Raw genomic sequence first — 16039 nt, forward strand, 5'->3', positions numbered from 1 at the left:
CCAACAAGCGTTTGTCCCTGGGCCTGGGGGTGTGGGCTATGCCACCACTGAGGGGCCCATTCAAACCTGACCATGCTCAAGCACTTTTCCTCGAGTTCAAAGTGAGCCAAGGAGGGCATCAGGCCCCTGAGGGGTGCTCAGGGTGAAGAGAGGGAAGGGTTGAAAAGGCAAGTGGGGCCGGGTACAGGTCCACACCTCACCCCAAGCTCTCATTGGCTCTACAAAGGCCAAGTTGGGGGGCCAGCTGCAAAGGCCAATGGAAGCCTGGGTCTCAGCACTGGACACACATTGAACCCCTTGATGCTCAGTCTGGGCTAGGGACAGGAACTCCTGACTACTTGCCACAAACCAGGGTCTTAGGGTTGAGACAGACTCCACTTGCCCCCTTGCCCCAAAACCCATCAATTCCTACCATACCCTGGCCTCTAGAGTCTACCCCAAGTGTAGGCCTGACCACACCATTCCATGGGGTGGTCCCCAAGGGCTCCCCACTATACCCAGATGAGTCCCTGGCCCCTCAGCCCAGCTCAGGAGGCCCTGTAACTGGCACCCACCATGTCCCATGCATACAGGCTCTCGCCAACCCCAGCCTCTGCCCAAGGACAGACAGATGGACAGGCCAATGGCCCCTCGGGTTTCCATCATGGTGCTCAGGAACCCATGAGCAAAAGAAGAAAGTGGAAAGAGGCCTGTTCTGGTGGGTGTGCCTTGGGAGCTCCTGTAGACCAGGAGAGCAACCCTACTGAGCCTTTGCACAGTTGTCCCCCAACACACAAGGACCTGAAATGCACTGACTCACCACAGCCTCAGGATTTTATTATCATGGTCTCACATTCAAGTACAGATTCCTATGAAGTCTGACTTCCCAAGGAGAAGGGAAACAGCAAGGGTTGGCTGTGTCCCCTCATTGAGAGGGCCTTCCCAAGACCCATGACCTCCAGTGGGCAGGTAGGTGCCTGAGAGCCTACCAAGGTGCCCCAGCATACACAGGACCCCTGGTGCTTCAGGGAGGACCACCCTCCTCCCCCAACAGGGCTACCCCATGCACACAGGAGACCACCCCCCTCCAGGGCACAAAAGACCACCAACCAGCCTGTGCTTCTGTTATGACAGTGGGTTTTCCTGGGGTTCTTGTCATCCTTCAGCCCCCTCTCCAAGAGCAAGTCTAACTGTCCAGAAGTAGACCACGCCCAGGAGAGAGGGAGCCACTTTTAAACACAAGTCTTTTAAACACAAAACCCTGTTGTTTTGATCAAAGCAAAGACCCACTGGCCGGCAGCGCCTGCAGATGTGAGAGGCACATCTCTGTCTGTCTGGTATGCATATGTGTATACGCTAGGATCAGTGTGTGCGTTTGAGCATGCGTGTGCCCATCTGTTACCTATACATGTATACGTGTGCCCATGCACCTGCAGGTGTGCATGGAAGCATATGCCTTGAGTGTGTGCCTCTATGCTTGGACAGGGTGCAGGCCCAGGTGCCTTCATACACGCAGAGCACACCTGGGCCTGCCCCGAGCCGGGCTGCGGGACTCTTGTCACTCCCACTGGCGTAAGGGCAGACCCTGAGCTGGACACGTGGACACGGACAGGTCACAGAAACACCAAGGGCCCTGGTCCTGCCCAAGTCACAGGCAGTGTGTGTGGCTATAGGAGGCTCCTATCCATACTGGTCCTCGAGGCAGGGCCTTCCAGGAGCCCAATGGCCACACCCACGGAGAGGGGTTAGCTCTGCAGCTTGAACTCGTGGGTGCTGGTCTCCCAGCAGGAGGGGTCCTTGTCCAGCATGCTACGCTCTGTGAAGGTCACGTGCCCATCTGCGTCCACAAGGATGATGGTGTTGGTTCTGAAAGAGAGCAGGGGGCCTATGTTCAGTCCTCTGCCTGCCTGGTAGAGCCCCAAATGAGGTCTCTGTTACCAGGAACCCTCTCCTGTCTTCCTCCCCGACTACCCATCCCAAATGCTCAGCACACCTTCTCTCCTCCTGCCAGCTGTCCCTAAGGACAGTCCTCACTTTGTTACCACCTGCCTCTCCCTGAGAGAGGGCAGGTACCAGGTCCCCAAGCAGCCCCAGTACAGGCTGATACCCAGAGTAGGCACACGCATGCTGAAGACTGGGGGTCCCACTCAGGATTGGACCCAGCAGCCACACACCTGGCCAGGGAGCAGACCTGGCACTCTGCCTCATGCACGTGGGTACACATAAGCATGTAATTTAGCCGAGAAAACAAGTCTGTGCTGGAGAAGCCTGAGAGAACAGATGCCCTGCTACCTGCCAAGGGAAAAGCCTGAGAATGGAAAGGCCACCATTCAAGCATACAACCCTTGGGCTCTGGAGCACCAGTGCTGGGCCCTGGCACCACCCTGGCCCTGCCTACCATCCCATCCCCCAGCTAGAGGGCTTGAAGCTGTCATCTGCGGGAGGATGGAAGACTCGGGCCAACCTGAACTCGAAAACCAAGCATTATGTGTTGACCTCACCATGTACCCAGAGTACATGTGGTATCATCGTGGCATCTCTCAGCACTTGTCACCACCCATGCACCCCATCCCTGAGTCCTTAGTGGCCACCGACCCCCAAGAGCTTGGCCTATCCATCACAGTCCACACTACCGGTCACCAGGCCGGCACAAGGCTGGTACCCACGGGGCCTGGTTCAAGCCGAATCCAGGAAGATGTTGCTTTGCCCAAGGCCACAGTCTGTCTCCAGGCCAGGTGGGCCAGGTGCGCAACAGCACTCCTAGGGCGTCCTGGCTGGGCCAGCAGCCCACCCACCTCCAAGTACAGCAGGTAGGCTGCCCCAGACAGAATCACAGGGATGGGATAGACCTCCCAGGCACACAGAGCCAATCTTCCTCTGTTCAGGAAGGAGAGAGGCACAGAAGGAACTTATTGGGACAGCAGACACCCATGCCAACAGTTTCTCCTTCCCAGGCATTCCCTCCCCCCTTGTGCCTGAGACCAGAAGTTGCCCCTTTCTTGGGTGATGTCCCGGCTGAAATGACTTAATTCTGCCCTGGTCACACACAGAATGTAACAGACACAAGGACAGAGGGCGAAGTGAGGGGAAGAGCCAGGCAGTGAGACCTCTGGCCCCATAGGGATCTGGAACCTGAGGGCGCCCACAGCCATCCCAGCCCCCTCATAGCTGCATAGGGAGCAGGAAGCAGCCCAGGAAACATTGCAGCGCCCCTGGGGGCCGGTGAGCATTTTGCGCATAGCCGTCACCTGTGGTATCTGCTGGCCCCATAGCCCCACAAGCTGAAATGGCAGCTGCCTATAAACAGGGCAGAGGCTCTGGGATCCAGAAAGTTCAGGGAAGGCAGGGCTCCTCATGGGACAGGACTGAACGCACCCAGCAGCCCCTCATACCTGGTGCCATAGCCCGGGCAGCGTACACACACAGCCGCGTACTTGCTCAGAAAGGGCTGCACATACTCCCTGCCCTGGTCCTCAATGGCTGGGTCTGGCAGCTGCCTGGAAGGACAGAGGAGGGGTCACTGCCACCCCCTCCCATCCACCCACAGCCCCACCTGCCATCCTCAAGGCCTGCAGTGCCCAAGGAGCCTACCAGCCTCACAAGGTGGTTTGGGAGCCACAAGGTTTTCTGGGCACTTTTCTGCTGAAGGCCTCAAGTCTCAGTCCAGTCTTTTACTTAGGGCTCCGTCACTGGGCCCAGGCTGCCAAACAGGGACTGCCAGGCCAGCTCTCCCTACCAGGGCCCCCAGGAGCTTTCCCAGGACCCAGGGACAGGAGCACCTATGAGCTCAGCACTGGGGAAGGCTCTGCTGAATCAGCAAATGCTGTGGGGGGAGGTGGTCCATCTGGTCAGACCAGTGGAGGCAACATCTCCCCGCACTCCCTGCCCCCGGGGAAGGACAGATGTCATCTCTTAGAGCACACTCACCTACCTGTCTTGGTGAGGTCTGAGCGGTTGGGGTGCTGTGGGGCAGGGGCCTGGCTGAGGGGTCCCCAGCCACATACACACACACACTGCCTGCCCCAAGAGGTACCCTATGGGCATCTCTCCACATGACAGGAGCCCACTTGAGCCCTGCAACTTGCCAGTCACTGAAGCTGGCGCTGGGACCACAACTGTCAAAGCGGCCAGGACCCCATTTCAGGCCAGCAGGAGTGACAGAAAAGAGACTGGGGGCCACATGACTTACATACAGTTGAGCATGGGATGCTGGACCAGCCCAATTAGGGCTTCCCTGAGGGGTGGCTATGCTGAGGCTGAAGGTCCCATGGTTCGTGGTTCCAAAAAGAGATGGAGAGTAAGCAAGGGGCAGGGAAGGGTTCCAGTAGAGAGAAGCAGGAGGCAGCCCTTTGGGGTTCTCTGAGGGGTTATCGGGTCATCTAGGCAGGATAGGGGCCTGGCCTGAGTATGGGTGACACTGCAGCATGGGAGGAAGGTAGCATGGCCAGCACCTCTGACTCCCAGGGGGGATGGCCATGACATGTGGCAGGGGTGGGGGTGGGGGTGGAGGGGGTGGGCGTCCCTGAGCCAAGTACTGTGTGCAGAGGCCATGGAGGTACCTTAGGGAAGTTGGGTCAGGAGTTCCTTTCCCCCAGGCGATTCCTGGGACAGGTGTGTCTGTGCCATAGCACTCGTAGGACAGCATGTGGGAAGGACAGTTAACCCCCAGACATACTCCCAGGCTGGCTGCTTGCTTCTGTGGTTTGCTGAGCATCTGGAGCTTTCTAGAATCTCCCACCAGTTGTGTGCAGACATGGGGAACCTCCAGCTACTCTGGCCCACAAAGGCCCACACCGAGCCTCTGAGAGCATTGAGCTTCCAAGTATACTGACCCAGGAGGGGAGCAGTTAGGAGAAGAGCAAAGAACAGTATGTCTACCGGGCACCCCCGGGCTGAGGAGCTGTTCCCAGTCACCTCCACAAGCCTCCCAGGGCAGCACAGCCAGCCTGCCTCTATGTCCCAGGACTAGAGAAGAAGTGGGACCCTCTCCTTGTCCCAGCAGGCTCCGCCCACTCACGCCTCATCATTGTTGAGCACATGCAGGAGCTGGGCAATGAGGACATCCTTGGGGAGAGCCTGGCTCCGCTCCACGGCCTCCAGGAAGAGCTGCTTCCCAAAGCACAGCTTCTTCCAGGGCGTCTCCAGCAGCGCATTGCTTAGTCCATACGTTCCTGCAGGGAAGGGGACAGTCCAACCAAGGCAGAGGCCCCATTGTGGGAATTCAGGGTAAATGTCAGTAATTCAGAGATTACCCACCTACCAAGCACTGGGCAAGGGACTAGGAGTATGGGCAGGGACACAGAGCCCAGACCACCCCACACTTCAGCATCTTCTCCATGCACATTCCTAACCCATCTGTGTGGCAAAGGGTGAGAACTCAGCATAGCAGGGCACTCACAGGAGACTTAAGGCACAAGCACCAAGCAGGCTTGATGGACAGAATGATGATAAATTGACAACCTGAATTCCAATGAGGCAAAAGAAAGGGGAACCTCAAGAAGGAACCACCTCCCCATCTCACTCCCATCTCTAAGTTAGGAAAAAGCTGCAAGGTGTCAATCTCCCTGAGAAGGTCAAGAGTGGGAGAACAGCAACCTGAGGCCAGAGGGATACCTGCTGGATATCAGTCAGTGGTTAGGGAGTTGGCCAACATCAGAATGGGCCTCTGCTGCCACTCTGCCTGCCTATGCTCTCTCTCTCTCTCTGACAAATAAATAAATAGAATCTTAAAAAAATGTTTAAAAAATAAAATAAAATTTTAGGGGCATCTGGGTGTCTGCCCTTGGCTCAAATCATGATCCCAGTGTCCTGGGATCAAGTCTTGCATCAGGCTCCCTGCTCAGCAGGAAGTCTGCTTCTCCCTCTGCCCCTTTCCCCCACTCATGCTCTCTCTTAAATAAATAAATAAATAAATAAAATCTTTTTCTTTTTGAGATGTTATTGATTTGACAAAGTAAGAGAGAGAGAGTATGAACAGGGGGAGCAGCAGAGGGAGAGGGAGAAGCAGTCCCCCCCATCCTGCTGAGCAAGGGGCCCAATGTAGAACTTGATCCCAGAGTTCTGGGATCATGACCTGAGCTGAAGGCAGACGCTTAACTGACTGAGCCACCCAGGCATCCCTAAGTAAATAAAATCTTTAAAAAATTAAAAAATAAAACCTCAAAAAAAAGAGAAAAAGAACTACAACTCAAAAATAAAAATACAAGCAACCCAATTTAAAAATGGTCAAAGGGTCTAAACAGGCATTTCTTCCAAGAAGACATACAAATGACCCATAAGCACATGAAAAGATGCTCAACATCATTTGCCATCAGAGAAAGGCAAACCAAAATCACCAGGAGACACTACTTTACACCCACTAGGATGGCTGTAATCAAAAAGACAGACAGGGGCACCTGGCTGTCTCTGTGAGGGGATCATGAGACCCTTGATCTCGGGGTCTTGAGTTTGAGGCCCACACTGGGTATAGAGATTATTATTTTTTAAATTTTAACAATCTTTAAAAAAAAATAATAACTGCTGGTGAGGATGTGGAAAAATTGGAACCTCATATACTGCTGGTGGGAATGTATATGGTGGAGCTGCTTTGGAAAACAGTTTGGCAGTTCCCCAAGGGGGTTAAACAGTTACCTTACCATCCAGCACCGCCACTCCTAAGTATATGCATAAGAAAGAGGAAAACACAGGTCTGTGCAAAAACTTAAAATAAATGTCTACAGCAGCATGATCCACGATGGCCGAAAGCTGAAAACAACCCAAGGGTTCATCAGCCAGATGAACGGGAAAATGAAATGTAGACTATCTAGACAATGGAATATTATTCAGCTGTAAAAAGGAATGAAACCCTAATTTGTGCTACAACACAGAGAGACCTTGAAAACATGATGTTAAGAAAGAAGTCAGTCAAATACAAATCAAAGCCACAGTGAGATACCACCTCACACCAGTCAGAATGGTAAAATTAATCAGTCAGGAAATGACAGGTGTGGGCGAGGGTGCGGAGAAAGGGGAACCCTCCTACACTGTTGGTGGGAATGCAAGCTGGTGCAGCCACTCTGGAGAACAGTATAGAGGTTCCTCAAAAAGTTGAAAATAGAGCTACCCTACGACCCAGCAATTGCACTACTGGGTATTTACCCCAAAGATACACATGTAGTGGTCCAAAGGGGTACCTGCACCACAATGTTTACAGCAGCAATGTCCACAATAGCTAAACTATGGAAAGAGCCTAGATGTCCAACAACAGGTGGATGGATAAAGAAAATGTGCTATATATACAGAATGGAATACTATGCAGCCATCAAAATCTTGCCATTTGCAATGACATGGATGGAACTAGAGGGTATTATGCTGAGCAAAATAACTCAATCAGAGAAAGACAATTATCATATGATCTCACTGATTATCAGGAATTTGAGAAACAAGACAGAGGATCAAAGGGGAAGGGAGCCAAAAATGAAACAAGATGAAACCAGAGAGGGAGAGAAACCATAAGAGACTCAATCTCAGGAAACAAACTGAGGGTTGCTGGAGGGGAGGGAGGTGAGAGGGATGGGGTGGCTGGGGGATGGACACTGGGGAGGGTATGTGCTATGGTGAGCACTGTGAATTCTGTAAGACTGATGAATCACAGATCTGTATCCCTGAAACAAATAATACATTATATGTTAATTAAAAAGAAGAAAGGATGGAAGGAAGGAAAAAGAAATCACAAAAGGCCACATATTGGCTGATTACACTTGCATGAAATGTTCAGAATAAGCAAATGCACAGAGACAGAAAGGAGGTTAGTGGCTGTCTGGGACTGAGTGGTGGAGGGGAGTGGGGGGGTGACTGCTAATGGGGACAGGGGTTTCTTTTGGGGTGATGAAAATGTCACGGGGTTCCATATCAGTGATAGTTGCACACCTTTGCAGATAGACTAAAACCTACCGAATGATACAGTGTATGTGAGTACATTGTATTGTAAGGGCCTGTTTAGCCAGAGCAGCTCCATCCTGGCCCTGCCCCTCCCCCTTCAGGAACTTACAAGTCCGGGAAACCAGTCCCAGGTAACAAAGCCCAAATACAAGGGTGGGTCAGGCCAGGTGGAGGTATCCAATTGGTGGGGGGCGCATACCGTCTCCTAGCTACCAAGGAGTATGGGCCCCGCCCTTTGGGCGCCCATTCTGACCAAGGTGATAGGCTAGTTCAACTATCTACTATAGGGTAAATTGTAATTCAATTGGTCACTTACGTGTGACCTAGCAGGACTGTGCAGCTTTCTCTGCATTAAAATCTCATTGGTCACCGTGCATGGCCAGGTCCAACCACATGGCCTTTGCCCTTAAAAGCTAGTCTGTAAGGCAGACGGTCGTCGCCTCTTTGCAAGAGACGGCCCTGGCTGGTCAGTTTGATTCTCGATGCTTAGCGCGAAATAAAGCTTTACTTGATCTTCGCTTTGTATCAGTCTTGCTCCTTTGACCATGGACCCAACAGTATGATATCTGAATTACATCTCATTAAAGCTGTTAATTTTAAAAAGTGACATGATCAGGCAGGGTCAAGCTCAGGGAAACAACCTGACATACTTGAAACAACCTCACTCCCTCCCTTCCACCTTCCCCCTCTGTGTCCCTTCCTTCCTCCCTTTAGCAGAAAACAAGCATCTCCAGTCACAGGATCTCAAATACTGAGAACTGCGAGAGGGCATCACAGGGGCAGTTTTCAGATACTTCCACAAAGGCCTCTGGGCCAACACACAGAACTGGGGGTAGAAGAGACCCCTGTGTCCTTTTGTAAACATTGTCAGTTTTCAGTTCTCTCTGGGCAGTCACCGGCTCTGGGCTAGGGGAAGGTAGCCCTGCCGTGGGTGCCCTGACTTGTGGACCAAGTGTAGGCCATGGGCCACTATGGGGGCATAAGGCACATCAAAGGCCAAGGAGCATAATCCCTGGAGAGAAATGTGACCGAGCCCTGGGTTCTGAAAATTACAGAAGTGTCCCCACAGAAACAGCCCCCACCTTGTCACTGCCCGCCAGAGTAGGCTTACCTGGTGCCAGGACGACTGGCTCGGGCTCCCCCCGGTTCCCGTAGTAGCAAATGACATCTCCCTTCTCCGTGCTGTGGACAGGAGGACAGAGAAGGTCAGATGGGAGCCACAGGGTGCCAAATCTCTCACTGCCTGGTGATCTCCATGGTCCCATTGATGAGAGAATAGAAAGCTGGCTAAGGACAAAGCAAAAGCTGACACCCTCCAACCTTCCCCCACCCCCACTCCTGGGTGGGACATATGTGACATTCTTTAGGAATTTCCCACCTATCTTAACGTTAATACCTCGCTAGAGGGGAAAATGACCTTGACAATGGCAAGTCCACAAGGTCTCTGGTATCTCGTAGGTCCTCTTTAGCATATGAAAATTCTATTGAAACCTCCCTTTTCCTTCCCCCGCCCCCCATGGTACATAACCTGCCACCCCTCACAACCCCAGGGCAGCAGCTCTTCTACCCACGGGTCCTGTCCCGTGCCTTAATAAACCACCATTTTGCACCAAAGATGTCTCAAGAACTCTTTCTTGGTCATCAGCTCCGGACCGCACCCCACCGAACCTCACTTATATTCTAAGACTTTATCACCATCCCCAGCACAGGGTCAGGACAGGAGTTAGTCAGGGCTCCAGCCTCCCAGGGGCCTCAGAGCTAAGATCTGAGACCCCTGGCAATAACCTCACTCTGCCTGCAAACACCACTCCCCACCCCCACAGCCCATCCCCATACACCTCCAGACACAGTGGGATGCCCCAGGGCAACAGAGGCTTCTGAACAAAGCACCAAAGATCCCATTTGCCTACTTTTATGTGCTGAGTGTGCATTTAAAAATAGTTCAAATGGCTGGGAACTGAAAATGTTCCCACTCATAAATACCATAGTAAATCTTCCTTAAAACCGCCTTCTCTGCAAACTAGAGAAGGTCTCTTCCTGGCCTGTGAGCCACCTTCCGGCCTGCAGGTGCAGAGAACGCCACATCGGGACCTAAGCCTCCAAGCTGAACCGTTGTAAAGAAAGGGCTGGGAGGGGCGGCCAGGGAGTCCCTCCCGCTGCACCCAACCTGGCCCCAGGTGGCTTCACATTCTGCTCCTGTTCTTCCTCCCCACAGCCCCTGGCTCATTTCTTAAGCTATCTAGCTAAGACTTCAGAAATTTTTATAGGCAAAAAGCTAGAAAGCATGAAGACCCATGGATTAGACATCAACTCCTGCTGTGCTTGGTCAGGGACTGGCCATGACTGCAATGAGGAGCTCTTCTCCTTGACCCTGACTTCTTTCTGGCACCTACCACTGGGGTTGCTTGTTGACGGCCAACTCCCTCAGTTGCCCTGGCCACCACCTGTCCTTGAGGGCTGTGTCTAGGGAGGGAGGCTCTGACCCTGTGGTCCCAGGAGGCAGGAGAGCTGCTCAGGCACCAACGGGCCCAAGCCCACCTGCGGGAGCCGCCTGCCCACGCAGGTGTCCACTCAGAGCACAGGGCCCTCATCACCCAGCACTTGACATGGCTGCTGAGCACTGAGTCCTGCTGGGCTACTGGTCTCCCAGACCAGGTCAGATGCACAGAGAATGACAAGTAAGGTGGTCCCAGCACAGGGAGGGCAAGAAAGGCATTGAAGTTCCCCCCTGGGAGCTGTCCATGGTGAGAATGAGAGGGCCGGGCCCAGCAAGTGCACATGCCAGCACCCACCTCCTCCCATGGCCACTGCAGCCTCCGCATCAGTGTGTCGATCCGTGCAGCAAGAGTGGGGCTGAGCAGGTCACATGCAATGGACAATCTAGGCACAGTTGGCCTGGGGCTCTTGAGGAAGGAGGTGGGCTCAGGCCACGTGTCTGGTCATGGGCCCTCCGTGCCGTACTGACCACCTCCCAGGGTGGAAACTGACCACCTTCACTAACCTCTGGGGCATCGGCAGTGGGGGTGCACAAGGGGAGGGCGGGAGGGCAGGAGGGCAGGACGATGGATGCTCACTTCACTAAAGGACAAAGTCACAAAACCCCTGCAGTTCCCAGGCCACATCTGTCAAGTATGGGACGGAGCACAGACCACCCTGGCTGCCCTGCCCTGTTCCTACCCAATGCCTGAATCCACCAGCCACTCTGTACACCCTGCTCTGGGAAATGCACATGGGCCCTGGGGCATCCAAGGCGAGGACATACCACCAGGGCCTCTCCACCCTGGCCACCCTTTGCGGCTATGGCATCGCCACCCTCCCACCTGCCGTGATCTGCCTTATGCATCAAGACTGTCAACAGTGTCCCCAACCCAGTCCCCGCTTGGTAGTGATGAGGGAACAGAAGGCTGGCTGAGGACAAAGCAAAAGCTGACACCCTCCAACTTTCCCCCACCCTCACTCCTGGGTGGGACATATGTGACATTCTTTGGGAATCTCCCACCCATCTTAATGTTAATACTTTGCTAGAGGACAAAATGACCTTGGCAATGGCAGGGCCTCTAGTATCAAGTATCTTGTAGGTCCTCTTTACCATACGAAAATTCTACTGAAACCTTCCTTTTCCTTACCTGCCCCCAACTCCATGGTACACAACCTGCCACCCCTCACAACCCCGGGGTAGCAGCTCTTCCTGCCCACGGGTCCTGTCCCCATGTTTTAATAAACCACCATTCTGCACCAAAGATACCTCAAGAATTCTTTCTTGGTCATCGGCTCCGGACCTTACCCCACCGAATCTCACATATGTTCTAGAACTTCATCAGTAGGATGGGGCTACTATCTCCAGGGGCTGCTGGACCACAGCCCCATCGCATACCAGCAGGGTCTCAGCCACATCAGCAGCCCGTCGGGAGCTTGGCCGCAGCAGTTGCACATGGGACGGCAGTGCCAGGTGCTGCACAGGAAGGGCCCAGCATCCACCCCCACATGGCCATGCAGCTAACTGCTTGCTACTACTGTACCCCTGTATGCCTCACGGGGCCTGGAAACGCCCCACTGGCCACAGGTCCCTACCAGGTTCCAGCCACCCCACTCCTGACTCTCAGCCAGTGCCAGCAATCCTGAGGCTCCAGGCCTCTTGGGGCCCCTTCCTCCTGCCTCTGCTCCCTGCCTATTCTCCCGACTCCAGGGAGGGGAAAACTTTCCCCAAATGACTGTACAGCACAGCTTCCATGTCCTCTGGTGATGGGGCCCATGGGCAGCTGGGACAGCTCTGTCGCCCCTTTTGACAACACCAGGGAGACCCTGGGAGCTGCCCACTGATCCCCTTGCAGAACATGAGATGAGCCACGCCATGTGCTCAGACACACGGCCCTAAAGTAGCCACCAGGAGGCCCCAGAGCTCAGCAGCACCTGACTGCCAGCACTGCCGGGAAGCCAGGCTGCTAGGGACCTTTCTTCTCCAGGGGCCCCTCTGCGCACCAGAGAACAGGGCAAGTGAGGGGCAGTTCCAGAACAGGGCACTCCTGAGCCACAGGCCTGGGGAGGAGACCTTAGGGGCAAGGGGCCAATGTGGGCCAGGGGTGCCCCCGGGACCACAGATGCCCGCTGCAGTCACGCCACAGCTCATGTGCAGGAGCTGGTGACCATCTCGCTGCCACCAGAAGCCCGGGTTCCGCTCCTTGCATCCCCACAACAGTCAGTCAGCCCTGGGAAGCTTCACCATGCCCACCAGGTGCGATGTCCCTGGAAAGGCTGCCATAGCACCCCAACCTGGGTGGCAGGGTGGGAATCCCACTTCCTGCCAAGCCCACAGCTCTGCTCCGTGGCAGTGGCCGGTGGGCTACCATCTCCCTCCTAGCAGACCCACCTTAGGTCAGCTGCTATGAGATTAAAGCCGTTGTACAGGTGGCCCTCCGCAGAGACCTTCTTCAAGTAGGACAAGCTGTCCATGTCTGTAGTCAGAAAGTGGGTCACAAGTTCACCTGTGGGTAGGGGACAGATATACATGGCCGAGGTGGCAGGGCGGAGTCCCTCATCCTGGGGAGACCGATGTGGGGCCAGTGCAGGCTAAACTTAAACCCCCACACCAGCCATACCTCACTGACCTGGCAACTAAGGAGGTCTGCATCCAGAACTCGGTTTTTGTTGGGGTTTATTTATTTATTTATTTATATTTCTGCCCTTATGCCCAAAACGGAAGTACAGCATGAGAGGAAAAAACCTTCATTGGGGACAACGTGTGTCCGCAGAGCTGTCTTCCCAGGGGTACTGCTCTGCAAACATCTCACAGGTGGGGGGAGGGGGACAATGACAAGAGCCAGAAGTGACACTTTGGCCTGGGGCACAAATATGGAGAGTGTTCCCTGAGAGGGGCCGACTATGTCTGTGCCAGCAGGGGCTGCGTGGGCCAGGCAGAGCGGGGATTCCCACAGTGATGCCAGCCAGTGGGTCCCAGAGCCAGAAACACCCTGATTCCCCTTCCTCCTCCTCCTGGACCACATGTGCCTGAGGAAAGCCCGCCCTCCCCACCCCCTACCCCCCGGAACCAGGGTCCCACGGTACCTCGGCCCCGGGCATCCCGGTCCTGCCGTGGCTGCAGGTAGTTGGTGAGTGCAGCCAGCTTCCCCCGTGTGCTGATGCCCAGCCACGTGCCTCCTTCCTTGCCTTCTTCCATGTCAAGCCCTGTGACAGATGGTAGTGTCACCACCAGGAGCACCTACTGCGCCGTCCCTGTGTCCTGGGGAGACAGATGCTCAGCCCAGCAGCCTGGGCTAAGGAACAGGGTCTTGAACTACTCAGGGCAAGGCAGCCCCAAAGCCCACAGGGCATGTGAGAGAGACCCTGCCCCCAAGATGACATCTGATGCCCATGGGAGTCCCTAAAACTTGCAGTGGAGCCTGGCATGTGTGGAATGCATCCTGATGCTTGGATCAACATTGGATCAACACTGTGCTGGAAGCACAGTGGCAGCCACATCCTAGCAAAGGCACCAGGCCCAAGCCCACATCCTGGATCAGGTGCGGGGCCGCTGGCTGTCCTCCCCTAACAGGACACAGCAGGACACATAAGCCCTAAGGTGGGTGATTCGCTAGGAGCCCGGAGCACATCTAGGCCCACCTATTTGTCTCATTTTCATCCCACAGGCCTGGGCCATGGTTAGTCCTCCATGGGGCCTTGCCACTGGGTCGATAAGGACCTTAAAGCCACAGGAAAGTGTCTTCCTAGATTAGAGGATCATTTCAGTTGAAGACTGGGGCAAAAGCAGCAAAATCATTTTTATAATAATAATAATAATAAATTGTACCTATAAAAGAAATAAAAGATGGAAAGATCAGAAAGGAAGAAGTTAACTATCTTTATTTGTAGACATGATTACAGGTGAAGAAAATCCAAAAGGAATCTACACCTCCAAAAAAAAATCTCGTGGGGGGCTCGGACTGGCTCAGTCAGAAGAGCATGGGACTTCTGATCTCAAGGTCCTAAGTTTGAGCCCATGTTGGATATAGAAATTACTTTAAAAAATTAATTGATTTTATTTTTTTTTTAAGATTTTATTTATTTGACAGAGATCACAAGTAGGCAGAGTAGCAGGCAGAGGGAGAAGGAGAAGCAGACTCCCTGCTGAGCAGGGAGCCCAACGTGTGGCTCAATCCCAGGACCCTGGAATCATGACCTGAGCCGAAGGCAGCCGCTTAACTGACTAAGCCACCCAGACACCCCAAAAATTAACTTTAAAAAAATCTCCTAGAACTGGTAAGTAAATAGAGGCAAGAATCAGAAAATGAAAATTTAAAAATACCATTTACAATAGCATTAAACAAAACAAAACGTAAGAAAACATTTAAGGAAAAACATGTAATGCCTGAAGACTGAAAACCACAGAGTAGCACTGAGAGAAGTCAAGAAGCTATGATTAAAAGAGAGATAGATGGGCCCTGTTCCTTAACCGAAGAGTCAATATTGTTAAGATGACAGTCCTCCCCAAACGGCCAGAAGAGTCTACAATCCAAATCCAAATCCCAGGAAGCTTTCTGTTTTACAGAAATTCACAAGATGACTCTAAAATCGCTATGCACACACAAAAGAGCCAGGAGCCAAAGGAGTCCTGAAATAGAACAAAGCTGGAGGACTTAACACCACCTGATTTCAAAACTTGCTGAAAAAAGCTGCAGTAATCCAGACAGTGTGATGTTGGTGTCAGCATTGATGAACAGATCGATGGGATACAAAAAAGTCCAAAAGAGATCCACATACATGGGTTCAACTGATTTTCAACCAAGTTGCCATAGCAATGCAATAGACAAAAGAGTATCTATTCAATAAATAAGGTCAGAAGAACTGGAGAGATGTGGGGGGTGAGATATGAGCCTCAACCCCTACCTCACACCAAGTACAAAAATGTAAGATAAATCAGACCTAAACACAAAACCCCAAATCAAAAGGCTTCTAGAAGCAAAAAGAGGAAAACATCTTTAAGGCCTTAGGGTAGGCAAAGACACAAACAGAATAAACCATCAAAGAGTAAATCACACTTAACTAAAAGAAAATATTCTGCTTACCAGAAGATGTCATTAAGAAAATGAGTAGGCAATACATTTATCCAACATACCAATCCAGAATGCATAAAAAACTCCAACAAATCAAACGCTGAAAAGTAAACAAGAATTCCACATCCAGCCAATCAACAGGGACCAGATTTACTCTCCTACCTAAAACCACCAAAAAATAAAATACATGAAACAGTGGGTTTCAAGACACCGGACATCAAAAAACAAAGGACAGAGATCTCTGAGACAAGAAACAAACTAGGTGAACCCCAAGACTGGAGAGGGTCTCCAAGACACTGTACGGGGAGGAGGCCCAGGCAGAGTCCACTGGGCTCCCTGGCAGAGGAGAAGGGCTGGGAGCCTGGGGAGATTGAGGCAGCCAGAGCTCCTGGGACAGAGGACCAGAGAGGAGAGAGCTGCACAGAACCAGACAACTGATCAGTACATGTGCGTGAGGAAACTACTGTGGCCAGGAAAGAACCATCCAGAAAGATTAGGAGACAGGGCACCTGGGTGGCTCAGTTGGTTAAGTGACTGCCTTCAGCTCAGGTCATGATCCCAGAGTCCTGGGATTGAGGCCCACATCGGGCTCC

General features: G+C 52.9%; 1 protein-coding gene across 5 annotated transcripts in view; it reads right to left on the reverse strand.

The window, feature by feature from the left end:
• Positions 1–794: 794 nt before the first annotated feature.
• Positions 795–16039, reverse strand: part of TANGO2 (transport and golgi organization 2 homolog) — a 39487-nt gene continuing 24242 nt past the window's right edge. For 3 of the 5 annotated variants that reach the window (XM_032875862.1, XM_032875860.1, XM_032875864.1), the window contains exons 4-9: positions 13462–13581; positions 12767–12881; positions 9011–9081; positions 4997–5150; positions 3372–3476; positions 795–1845 (exon numbers count right to left, since the gene is read on the reverse strand). In XM_032875862.1, coding sequence (XP_032731753.1) covers positions 1725–1845; positions 3372–3476; positions 4997–5150; positions 9011–9081; positions 12767–12881; positions 13462–13581 — 686 coding nt within the window. In that variant the 3' untranslated portion in view covers positions 795–1724. The remainder of the gene's footprint in view (positions 1846–3371; positions 3477–4996; positions 5151–9010; positions 9082–12766; positions 12882–13461; positions 13582–16039) is intronic. The other 2 variants (XM_032875861.1, XM_032875865.1) reach the window with 2 other exon arrangements.

This window comes from Lontra canadensis, unplaced genomic scaffold, assembly GCF_010015895.1.
Source record: "Lontra canadensis isolate GAN:19392208 unplaced genomic scaffold, GSC_riverotter_1.0 scaffold57, whole genome shotgun sequence".
Classification (NCBI taxonomy): domain Eukaryota; kingdom Metazoa; phylum Chordata; class Mammalia; order Carnivora; family Mustelidae; genus Lontra; species Lontra canadensis.